This window comes from Plectropomus leopardus, chromosome 12 (genome assembly GCF_008729295.1).
Source record: "Plectropomus leopardus isolate mb chromosome 12, YSFRI_Pleo_2.0, whole genome shotgun sequence".
In the NCBI taxonomy this organism is placed as follows: Eukaryota; Metazoa; Chordata; class Actinopteri; order Perciformes; family Serranidae; genus Plectropomus; species Plectropomus leopardus.
The window spans coordinates 26,315,804-26,328,599 of NC_056474.1; the positions used below are offsets into that span (position 1 = coordinate 26,315,804).

General features: G+C 39.3%; 1 protein-coding gene across 2 annotated transcripts; it reads right to left on the reverse strand.

The window, feature by feature from the left end:
• Window positions 1–196: 196 nt before the first annotated feature.
• Window positions 197–12,684, reverse strand: slc7a8b (solute carrier family 7 member 8b). Of its 2 annotated transcripts, none has more exons than XM_042498005.1 (12): window positions 12,581–12,684; window positions 11,380–11,564; window positions 8,644–8,848; window positions 6,928–7,079; window positions 5,513–5,638; window positions 4,357–4,510; window positions 2,888–3,011; window positions 2,478–2,581; window positions 1,854–1,950; window positions 1,623–1,772; window positions 1,165–1,342; window positions 197–776 (listed from the first exon to the last, which is right to left on the reverse strand). In XM_042498005.1, the coding sequence occupies exons 2-12, from the start codon at window positions 11,534–11,536 to the stop codon at window positions 649–651; spliced, it is 1,575 nt and encodes a 524-aa protein (XP_042353939.1). In that variant the 5' UTR covers window positions 11,537–11,564; window positions 12,581–12,684; the 3' UTR covers window positions 197–648. The 2 variants fall into 2 exon arrangements, with proteins under 2 accessions (XP_042353939.1, XP_042353938.1); XM_042498004.1 differs by having other exon boundaries at window positions 11,380–11,567.
• Between the last annotated feature and the right edge of the window lie 112 nt (window positions 12,685–12,796).

Consider the following 12,796-nt stretch of genomic DNA (forward strand, 5'->3'; position numbering starts at 1 on the left):
TGGTGCAACCTCACTTCATGCACGAGGACATCTTAGAAGTAGAGACCACTGAGCTTCATATACAGAAAACTTAATTTCAAGGAAAACATAATAATCCGCCAGCAAACAACTCCCCATAGTGATGATCAGAACTGGAGATCTAAGTGCAAGGGAAAACAAACTTTTGCTTTCTGAAGCCAAATTTCTGTTTGCATTAAAAGGGAACCTTTTTAATAAATTAATACAGTTTGGCATATAACATGGTCAGGAGTTCAGTGAGAATAAAAACCCATAAACCATCTGGGAAATATTATTTTAGTGTTACTATAGTGAGATGAAAATATAAACAACGCATAGAGCTTGAACGATACATACAGCTTGCATATTAAAACTTTTTCCCATAACCTCCCACTCAAATAAGACACAAAAGAAGAAGGTTTTAAATTCCAATGTAAAAAAAAAAAAGAAAAAGACTTGCATAATTTCAGTGTTTCATGAATTCAAGTAAGTGATATTTCATCTTTAACGCGTGTTCCCAGAACATACATCGAAATAATGGTGATCTAGTGCTGTAGAACAAGTGAATATGTATTTATGTATGCAATACTTCTGAGAGTCTTCCCCAAGCGCCATATTACCCCCAAAAGATGTGAGGCATTCTCTCTTTGTTTATGCGCGGAGGCTTCCTTCATCCTCATCATCTCCATCTTTCCTCTGAGGCTCATGGGGCGCCAGATTCTCCTCCAGGACCGGATAAACCACTGAACAAAGCTTTTGGCACAGGTGAGTCATTTTACCTGAATAAAGTTGGGGATGAAAGAAAAAAAGGTCATTTTTTGATATTTGAGGTAATTGTTAATACATGTAAATTCTGACTTTGAAAGATCTTTTTTGGCATTCATCCTGACTAATGTACCTTTTAACATTCTGCTTTATTTGGACCTCTGCGAAAAAGACATTTTAGCTGCATTATATTTAAATTGCCCCACTACAAGTGAAGCAAGGTCACCTTTAATGCAGCAGAACTGAACATCTGTGTACTTTAACCTGTTAAACCCTGCCTTTAACAATGAACCCCAGTTCACTTTGAAGCACACAGACTCACATTTACAGGCATCTCGCAGTTCAAGCAACAATTTTAACCTCAAGGTTTTTTTTATCTAAGACACTAGGATGTTGCCTTACCAATAGCACTATCACAACACTGTGGCTTGTTTTCCCAGTAGACTCCCAGGAAATACACAGGGACACCAGTCATCATGATGGCCAGACCAACACCGCAGACAATGGGCTCAGAGTAGAGAGAAAAGACCAGCAGGAAGGCCCAGAAGAGCAGGTAGATCACCGGCCATACCAAGCTTACCTGAAATATGAGGGAGTTGTCATAGAGGAAAATAAAGAAAAAGACAATGACATACAGTCTTTTTATCTTATAAAAGTATTAATAGATTTTAGACACATTATCTGTAACTTTGCATACTAGACATCACAATATTAGGTATACTGTATATTGTGTAGTATTCATGGAAAATATACAGGTATCTAAATTGTTTTCTCTTGTGCTGGTATTTATCCGTGGCTCTTGATTGTCAGTATAATTGGTGTCAACATCCAAATCCAAGTTGCTCCATCCGTGTCTTTACCTTTATGGGTCGATACATGTTGGGCTCTTTAATGCGCAGCACAATCTGCCCGGCGACAGTGATGCCATAGAAGAGGTAGTTGATGAAACCCACGTAGTTTATGAGGGTGTAAATGTCACTGGTGCACAACATCAGCAGAGTGGAGATCAACTAAATGTGGCAAGACAGGAAAAGTTAACAATTATCTATCTTTATTTAACATCATAAATAGTAGATGTTGTTAGGACTCACGGTGAACAGTAAGGCTGGGATAGGAGTGCAGCGTGTGACGTGAATCATGGCCAGCAGACGTGGGAGATGGCCCTCCCTCGCTCCGGCGAAAAACAGCCTGAGAGATGGAATCAAAAGACAGTTTAACTCCTGAAAGCAGAGCCATCTGGTGCTTGCTTACCGTGTGCACTGGCCAGCTGAGAGCTCAGGAAACACATAGTTCAGGTGATTATGGAAGCAGCAGTGGAGAGACAGACCGCATAAATTAAAATAACAGGGTGAAAAGTGGACTGAATCAGGAGCAGAATGGGCGCAGAACTTTGGGATGCATTATTGGTCAAGTGGGGTCCTCTCATCAAAGTCAAATATGCTCTGGAAGAAATACAATTTTCTATCAGGCTCTTTCCCTACAATCTGAAATCCAGCATGTGGCCCCAGAAATGAGCTGTGTGAACTGACACTGTTCACACATTTTATTCCTGCTTAGCTTCTCATTTTCACCCTGCTCACCCAGTTTCTCCATGTACATCTACAGGTGTGGGCTCAAATATCAGCATGGGAAAGTGAGAAAAAAAGCACGGCACACATAGAAGCTTTAATGACATGAGAGGGAGCAGAGAAGGGGCAGGGGGAGGACAAACTGACCGAGACGATGTGAACAAGGAGCCATTGACGCCCCCGAAGGTGGACAGCGCCACAGAGATAGGCATGATCCATGACATTACTCCTAGCAATTTCTCTCCAAATGTCTGGGAGAAATATTAGGAGTAGAGAGAGAGAGAAGTGGAGGAGAGAACAAATACACACTAAACACATACTTGGATAACAGCGACTAATCAAGGCATCTCAAAATGCAGAACAAAAAGGCGACAATCTAAGCGTTACAAGCTTTATGCTAAAATGAGGAGCATGCGTCAGACCAGTGTGGTTACTGTAAACGGCTGCTGGGCAATGCAACTGCTCCATTTAAAAAGCTGAGCATCTTGTAGCTGCAATCTCTACATGCATAACCACACACACATTCAGATAGAGGTTATTGTGACTTTTTTTCTCACCACGGCCACAGCGTTGGAGGCCAGCAGCTCCTGTGGGCTCATGGCTGTGATGTAGGCCACGTTGGCGAACACATAAACGAAGGTGACCACAGGGATAGAGATGAAGATTGCTCGTGGTAGATTCCTGAAAAATGAAATACAAGACTGCAGTTCATGGAGTAGCCTAACCTAACTATCTTTGTCACTTAAGTCTGATGATATTGTAGAAAATTGTTATCAATGCTTGATTTGCCATTTGGATACATAATTGGGAACAATTAGTAAATTGTCAACAGGTGGACTTCTCATATGACACAAGTTACTTATGTAACGGTGTGTGTGGGATAAAATAAAATGGTGCAGGGACAAAAGTTTCCATGTTGTTTAAAGGTAAGTTTGGTATTTTTTAACCTGGTTCCTATTTTCCCATGTTTTTGTGTGTAAAAGACTGATGGGAAATTGGTCCAGTATTGAGTGAGGCTGCAACGTTACCACTTGGGGCATGTGTTTTTGTTTTTGCCACTGACAGGCTCAGATTGTCTGACGGCATTATGGAAAGGATCCCGACAGAGATACAAGAATAGGAATAAAGATAAAGAATAGGATCCTTTCTGTTTGTCCAGAAACAGCCCAAAAATCACCGCAGCCAAACTGACCAGACACTGTTTTGGTAGACATAAACACTTAATTCACTCAGTTGAATGTGATAATATGGTGGCTCTATACATGCTAAAATTACTGCATATTTAAAAGGAGTCTGGTGGATTTGGCAATGGCGATTTCAGCGCTGTGTCTGGTTAAACGAAAGGGATCTTACCTCTGAAGGGATCCTTTACATATGTCGTCATAATTTAGAGTAATAATCTGAGCCTGTCAGTAACAAAAACAAGCTTTTACCCTTTAACATTAAATGTAAATTAATTTGATTTCATGATATCTACTTGCATCAGATTGTACAGGTGCACCAAATAAAGTGGCTTCCAAATGTATATTTTAAACAAGCGTCTGTCTGTTATATACAAATTAAGGTAGGTGTGTAAATTATTTGCTTTTTTAGAACAACCCTCTAAATTCCTACAGATTACAGAGATATTTGCTGTGGAATAAGTGCCAACATGTTGCATGATGCAAAAATAATTGACTTGTGTATATTGTGGTTGTCTCTATCTTTTTTTGCAATTTTATGCCAGGCTTGTGTCAGGCAGTTTATACAAGTGTGTATCTCATGTTCATGTTATGCTTGGGGAATGTTTAGCTTTTCTTTTGTGGTTTCCTTCTGTATGTTGTGCTAATGTGTTTGACTTTTCTGTCTGTCGTTTGTTATTGATAAAAAAATCTTAAATTTATTCATTTTGTTGTTTTCTTTGTTGAGATGTATTTATAAAACCATTTGGTGTTTTTTAATCTCACTGGCATATTTTTTTTTTCATCCTTTAATATCTTATGTAATTTCTTGCGTTTTGTTGCTTGTGTAAATGTGCACACGCTACCTGTATGGGTCAACCAACTCCTCTGTAACGTAGTTGAGGAAGTTCCAGCCTCCATATGCAAAGGAGCCTTGTAGGAAGGACAAAGCTATCAGACCGACATCGTAGTCTCGGAAGGTCTCAAAGGCGTGCACTGGCTCCAGCCAGTAATAGTGACCTGTTAACCGAAAAGCAAATCATAGAAATGATCTACAGCTTGATGTGTACTGCTTTTCACCCCTACAATCTGAGCAGCAGAGGGCACCAGACACAACATCTGATTCTTTTACAGGGCCTTCAGAGTCTTTGCTGTGATCATTCCATGTTATACAAAGCTGTCTTTTGATTAGTGATACATAGATCTAATAACCGGTTCACAGTACATTTTATCTATAAATACATCTGTCTGCTTATGGAAGACTTCTATTCAGTTTTACTCAAACAGCATTAAAAATTCTTTAATTATTTAATTTATTGAGCTCTATCGATTCAGATTCAGATTGTTTCTGTCAGCTCCCCTGTATGCATCTTGTAGATGGTGACTATTAATTCCCATTTTTAACACTTTTAGATTTCAGCCCACACAGTATTCTCATCGCCATCACATAAAGATCTGGTCTGGACAAAAGACACATTAATTAGTTTGCATCTCCGGCCTTTAAGTCACATAAAGCAGGATATGAGGCGTTTAAATCAAATGAATGAGTTTTTGTGAGTGGATTATGAGTGGGATGAAGAGCTATCAGGGACCATAATCCCTCTTTCACATTGGAATCACAAATCCTGTCAGAGGAACAAAGGGACTATATTGTGATGGCAGCGTAAAGCGTCGCCCCCTTAAAAAAAAACAACAAAAATACAAACTCTTCCCCTATTTTGACATCAGGTCTAACGACAGTGATTTCCAAGTTAGGGGTCAGAAACACGGAGGGGTCATGAGACGATTAACGAGAAATAACATTATAATTACATATTTACTGTGAAATACTAGATAGTTTCACCTCTTTTGACCTCTAAATACAGACATACAGAACACAAGATGAGTTGACACTGCTTTACTTTAAAAAAGGCTTAAAGCCAAAAAGATTGGGAGCCACTGCTCCCAAGAGAGAGAAATGGACAGCAACAAAAAAAAAAGAACTGTAGTTTGAGTATAAGAGACAGACAGAGCAAATACTACCTTTGCATATTTGAACAGCACCCATGATTATGATGAGACCCAAGGCCAAAAGCTTGCCAGCAGTGAAGACGTCTTGGACACACGTGGCCCAGCGCACACTGTAGCAGTTCACCCATGTCAACAACACTAAAACGAAAGCAAGAGAAAAGTTAGAATGAGTTGAATTCCACCCGAATCCCTTCCCCTTTTTTCTTTTTTTGAATGAAAAATGAAAAAAATTTCTGAGCTTGAAACGGTTTCCATATTATGAGAGATTGTAGCCTTCTGGATTAAGTTCCACAAGAATTGGATTTGATGCTTTGAAAATTTGACAAGAAGAAAAGAATAATGAAAAAAGGGTCAATGATCATTTATGATACATGCTTGACCATTTTTCTAAATTAAGAATCAGTTAAATGTACAAAACAAAACTACCATTTTACATCTTAAAAAAATATAATTGTTACAGGCTTTATGTACCTTATGTACTTGTGACACACAGATAAACATTTAAAAAGATCTAATTTTTAGTCATAATCAGTTGAAAATGACTGAGTATTAAGTGGGAGATTAGCTGCATCACTCCCATCAGTAGAGAATGATTTTTCTCTCGGTTACATTTTTTTTGGTTTAAGTTTTTCTGTCATTAAAATTTTATACAGATTGTCAAGTTTAATTAATTGGCTTTTAGAGACAGTTTTACTGACTCCTCATCTGGAGCAGCAGAAAGGAGTTACAGAAATGTCACACTGCACAGAAAGTCCTCTGATTAAAATATGGAGACAAGAAAAAACAGTGTCCAGAAAAGTTACAGGTGAAGTTCAGTAGCTTCTAACTGGGAATCACTGCAGGAGAAAATGGGTTGTGCAAGTAACATGTTAATGCCACAATATAAAAGATTTTTAAATTTATAATTTTGGGTTGAGTACATCAACGTCTCACAACAAGACAACAACAAAGTATTTGTATTGTGACATTTTGTATGAACTCATGTGAAACTACCCCATCGTAGTGGGCTGTCTGACGGACACAGAGACATCGCCATCACTAGAGCCATCAGTGCAGCAAAGGCTGAGAGAGTCTGATTTTTTTTTTGTCCTTAGTATGGCTCAAGCTCTTACACTACCCATGATGCAACTCATCAGCATCTTTTGTTGCCTGGTAATTTTCAGTTTGCAACTCAGACTTTTGGTTTAAAAGTTTTGACAAGCTTGTCATCAAGATCAACCCAATATTATTCAAATTATCCCACTAGAGTTACTTTTTTCATCTTGACAAAGATAGAGTAGATTTTGCATAGCCCTGTTAACATCCTCCAATACAGTAGAGCATCTCTCGTTGTGGGAGTGGGCTTCACTTCGCTGCATCATGACTTGTATTAATTAATGCACTAGCCCCAAAAGCCATTTAATCTTCACTTTAATTTTATGACTCACGTAGGCAGACAGCAGCCAGCAGGCGTAGGCCACTCTCCGGGGGGATGCAGGAGGGGAAGAGGGGCTGCAGGATGTAGTTAGAGAAGGTGAGAGCAATCACAGCCTGGTTAGTGGGGTAGATAACCAACACTGCAATCCACAGACGCAAAAACCTGCGGGACAACAGAGGCAGGAGGTTACTGAGAGATAGCAGCAGACTTATCAAACACTAGCAAGCGCACACAGCTACTGTGCATACACGCTGCAGACAACAGTGTGTAAGCAGGTTAACCGTCGTTACCGCAAAAAGTGATGGAAAACAAAAGGAGATTAAGCATATTAGTTAAATGCATTATAGAAATGCACAGGGGCATTGTTGTTAAAGACGAGAGGAATGAGTGGAATTGGGTCAGTGACATTCTGGGATACTGGGAATACAAAACTACATTAGAAGAAGCATTAATTATATGGTGAGCATGGTTGTGGAAGAGGAGGGATGGGGGCTTACTGCATATTCTCATTAATTACAAAAGGCCTGAGACAATTTTGCCATGTAGTTTCTATAGACCACTTTTATGCATCATGTTATATAACATTGCATGAACTACAGCGGACTTGAACACATCTTTTAAATACAGAAATCTATGCTACAGCAAATATTTGTCAAAGCCCTTCTCTGAAGATTATGTGGTTTTAGCAACTTTATAATGATCCTGACTCTAAAGTTCTTTTTGATGATACAATACCAGTTATTATTGGTAACATAGGTAATGCTTTGAGCCCTTTATTCAGTAGCCTGGTAAGACCATCCTGATGACATGAGCTCATCATTCTGTTTCTCTTTCTGTGTCAGTCTGGACAGCATTATAGTTGATGATATAGCAATCAGGTCGCTGCTTTCAAAACAGTTATGGCGACTCCTGCAACAATAAGTTCTAACTCAAACATTAGCAGAGTAAACGCAGCAATAGGTTTAGTTAATTAAGTAATAGAGTTGATAACAACAATAACAACAACTAAACAATAGCAACAGGATGCACTGGCAGGGTTTCTCTGAGAAAAATACCTTTTCCCCATTCGTCTGACTGGATTTGGCAAAAGATTGATTTTCTAGCTGGCTCTGTTGTTGATGAAAAAGATATTCCCAGCTACGAAAACAATGATTATTGTTGTTTTGCCACAGATTGCCCTAATGGAGGAGCAGATAGGAGAGGCTTCAAACCTAGGGATCACTGCCATGCAGATCAGTGTTCAAAATGCTTCAGACAGACAACACGGATGCTGCCAGCTGGCTGCTGAATGAGAAATGATGAAATATGCTGGCAATGCCGGAGTATCGCAAAAAAACTCTTGGGGATTGCTGTCAATGAGGTACATGTCACATACAAGGGTAAAAATAAATCAATTGTATTGTTTAGACCATTGCTGTCTAACTGAAAATTTGTGTAGAGGAGGACCAGAAGCTTGTGCTAAACCCAGGATAGGCTGAAGGAATTTGTCAAAGCGAGTAACTTCCTCTCACTGAAAGTGTTCGGGGTGGCAGCAAGTCCAGACTGATGGAGATGGAAACAGAATGTTGAGCTCACGTTTTCAGGATGGTCTTACCATGCTATTTATTCAGTGCCCTCAAGTCAGATCTGTGTAGCAGCTAACCTACTGGTTTTTAAACTTCCACTAGGAGTCATCCACACAGCTTTAATGTTAGACCGAAACTAGATTAATAGTGTGTGTTCTCACCCTGCCAGTCCTCCAAAGATGTCCTTGACATAAGAGTAATCCCCCCCTGACTTGGGGATGGTCACACCCAACTCTGCATAGCAGAGAGCACCAATGGCTGTGATAACTCCAGTGGAAACCCACACAATAATGGCCACACCGACTGAGCTTGCATTTTCCAGGACCCCCTTAGGACTCACAAAAATCCCTGATCCAATGATGTTGCCTGAGTAAGTAAAAAACAACAGAGAAAGGGGACAGATTAATAAAATAATTAGAAACAGGCTGGATGCTTTGACATATCAATGCTACCATTTAAATACTCAGAAAAAAATAATGTGAAAGCAATAAAATAAATAATTTGTACGAACAAGTATACAACATTGCAGATTATCTTATCAACAGTTGAACAAAAACAAGCTTCAAACGGATTTCAGGCTATAAAGGGAAAGATACAACTTCCTGTCACATGATGCCCTGTTTCCTTTGATGCTCACATCTTGCATCGTGACAGTTTTTTCTTGGGCTTCCTGTGGGTTTCATGGGGTTCACAGCATCCTTATGCCAAAGCAGATGCTCAATCTAGCCCTGGCCCACCGTGGATTTTCACTTATGGATCCCCAAGTGAACTTTCTGTGCATGACCCACTGGTGGGCTTAAAACATTTAGTCCTCGAGGGTCCGCTGTGTGTCAACATGTTCATACGATTACTTCACATGGAGCCACAACATGACTTTGTTGTGAACAGCTTTAGCCTGCACTTGGACTGGCCAAACAGGTATCCCATATGTCTCATGATCCCTCGAGTTTGCTGCTGGTCATCCTTGTGGGGAAGGCTTATTTAGGATTAGTTTCGCTTTGTATTGAAATGGACCAGAAAGACTTTAAATGCACAGTTGAGCTGTATTCTGTGTTTCACTTTTGATAACCAACAAGTAGCTAAAAGTAATGTAATGCTTTTATAGTTGTACCAACACCACAAAAGAGACTGTATTTTATTTACATTGCCTTTGTTTTACAAGTGAAGACATGTGTCTTTTAATGCCTGAGGTGATGGCAGAGCGAGTTCATGTTTTCTGTGCTCTTGTGACCAAAAACCAAATCCAAGTTTGAAGGTATATACAATATGTTACTTCTTTAAAAAAAAAATTCACTAAGGTTGGGACAAGAGGAGAGGAGGAGTGTAGGACTGTTATGACACTGCCTATGATTTAATGGGAATAATATACTTGTCACTTTGAATTAAATGGCATCCAACCTGTTACTGCAAGACAGCATCACTTGTCACTTACTGGGTGTATGGGCTTTTAAGCATTTGGCTAAATGCTATTGACAGACGGTGCCAAAGTCTGCACTTCAGGTCTGACTCAGCAGCGCCATGAACAAAGACATTCACACGGGTTGGTAAAAAGTATTACCATATAAAATTATCATTGGTCTCTTTTCTATTCATCAAATTGGGTTAATGTTACTTTTTTTAAATACATGCAACACTGACTCCCTTCAAAATGAGGGAACAGCTGCTTCTTGTCATGGTATAGCGACCACACTCAATTATACTTAAAATGGCGATGGAGAATGCAGTCTCAACAATTGTGGATACTTGCATTAGTGGGATTGCTTTTTATTGACTTTTTTTTTCTCTCTGCATGTATGGGAAGTAGGCAGAGAACGAGACGGTTTCATGGCAGCGAACACTTCCCTGGAAACATTAAAGTGACGATGAAAAGAACATGTGCACGACATATAATGCTGGGAGTGCACTGAAGATACTGAGCAATCACAGTAAAGAGAATCTAAGAGCAATTTCAATCAGTAAGGCTCAGCCACTTTGAGAGCAGCGTGAATGGCTGTATTTTTTTAAGTGAGTGCGGCTTGATGAAGCTACGTTTTCTTTACACATACTAAAGAGGACAGTTCAATGAAAATACTTTCAACCTGAGCTTAAACTTATAAATAAATAAATAAATATTTTAATTGATTGTTTGGGAACTCGGTCAATGACTTCCATGTGAAACTAAATATTAAACAATAAATACATACATTTAAAAAACATGAATTTAGTTTTACATGGAATTCATTAACGGTGCTTGACAGCTTGTTTGTGGCAAGTAGAGAATTGAGGACTTGCTCGATATCGGGCTATTTACTGTTTTGCAATTTTCTACATCCTAAACATAGTTCTCCTACAACCTAGTTGCTTGCAATCTGCAAGTGCACCGCTTAATGCCACTATATAGTACACACTAGACCTTTAAGCTTGTGAAGACATAGTGGAAGGCAAACAATTGTAAGAATTCATTCTTACATGATTTAAGCCCAACAAATACTAATAGCTATGTTGTCCGTTCATGTTGCATGCATAGCTGGGTTTTTTTTTTTGCTAAAATGGTATATGTTGTTGCTGTGCTATTGTTTTATAATGTTGATCTACAGTTTCTTGTTGCTTTGCATGGCTTGTGTTATGTCTTGGGAGTTCCTGTTTGTTTTAGCTGTTGCTGTCTTTATGGTGTCCTGTTGCTGTTGTTATGTAAATATGATCATTTTAGAGGTTTCAAAGCATCTTGCCAAAGGACTACAGTTAAAAAAGGAACCTGATGGCTAACACTGGCACATTTACACAAATGTTAATTGATGTGTGTTGTCCTCATAAATTTCAAAAAAGAAATGAAACAACAGTAAAGCACATAGTATGGAGATGTATATGATAGCCAACTCTGATGTTATATGAAAGGAATTGTTTTCTTTTTAACTTACCTATTATAATTGCACAGGCGCTGACTAGGCCTATCTGTTTTTTCAGAGCCACCCCGGAGCTGCCTCCTGTATCTTTCCCCACACCTGACTGGGAGCCTGGGGGCTCCGACTGACTGCCGCCATCACTGCTGCTCCGCTTCCTCGGACCCTCAGTCATCCTCAAGTCCTGCCCAGTGTGGCCCCCTCTACTGTGGGCAGCACAAACACATAAATTAACCATTTCAATCCTGGGCAATTAGGCTTGATTTCTTTGAAAAACATGGAATGAAGACAATGGGCAAATGACCAAGAAATGATGCAAAAATCAGCAAGAAATTAGTAAAAGAAAATACAAGAAAATTACCTGAAAATTAGCCACAACAAAATTAAATTAAAAAAAATAAACAAAACAAATGGAAAAGAAAAAAAAGGAAGTGACCTAAAAATTATAAGAATTCACTAAAATTATTTGAAATATGTAATTACGGTAATAAGAATTTGGTTTTAGAAATGTGTCCTTAGCTTTAAATAAATTAAAAAATAAATTATCAATTTCCTGTTAATTTCTGGACAAGTCGTTCATAGCCTTTGCACCAGTTTTTCAAAAGAAATCCCATCAATTTGCCCATGGTGCAGAGGTTTTAATACTTGTGAAATGCGTCTAAATGTAGCACAATAAAAGTGATGTCAATCCAGGTTTCAAAGGGTTAAGTATGAAGGTAAAACTGTTTGGAAAACGACTCTGCAGCTTTATTTCCCGTACATATTTGCTGAGTAATGTCTGCACCACTTTCCTATGGACCATTACATGTCAAAAATGCTGATGGCAGTGTGGTTTCCCATCTTTAGTTGGCTACAGTAACTTAGCGCTAAAATTAGAAACCACGTCCCAGCATTAATAATTCAGAGTGCGGCACGATGAAAGGCCCGGGCTGCCTCTCTGTCCGGGGGTTAACCTACTAGTGACAACAGACAGACTATGAAATAATTTGTAAGAAAAAATGTCACACATAACTGTAACGTATAAAAGTGGATGTAAATGTTGACATTAAAGCCCAAATTCGCCGGTTAAAAATGTCTCGCGCGGCAGGACCAGCCTGTTTTTTCCGGTGTAACCGACAAGACTGTTGGAATTAGCAATTAACTCATTAGCACTAACTTCATGCTCTTTATTTTGCTGTATGAACCTCAAGCAACAACTACTAAAGTGAGGAGGACCCACCTTTTCGGCAGCTGCGGTGACTTGAAAAAACAAAACCCTGAGAGCTCCCAGTTAAGTGACGGGCTTCATGTTCGGCATTATTCCTGTCTGCCGGCCGTGATAACAAAAGACCTCCAGCTGACAGCCTCGATAAATACAAAAGCTGGTTATTTTTCAGCCAATCAGCGCGGCCCGAATTGTCAACACGTCTCGCGCCCCGCCCTCTGTAGTGAAGAC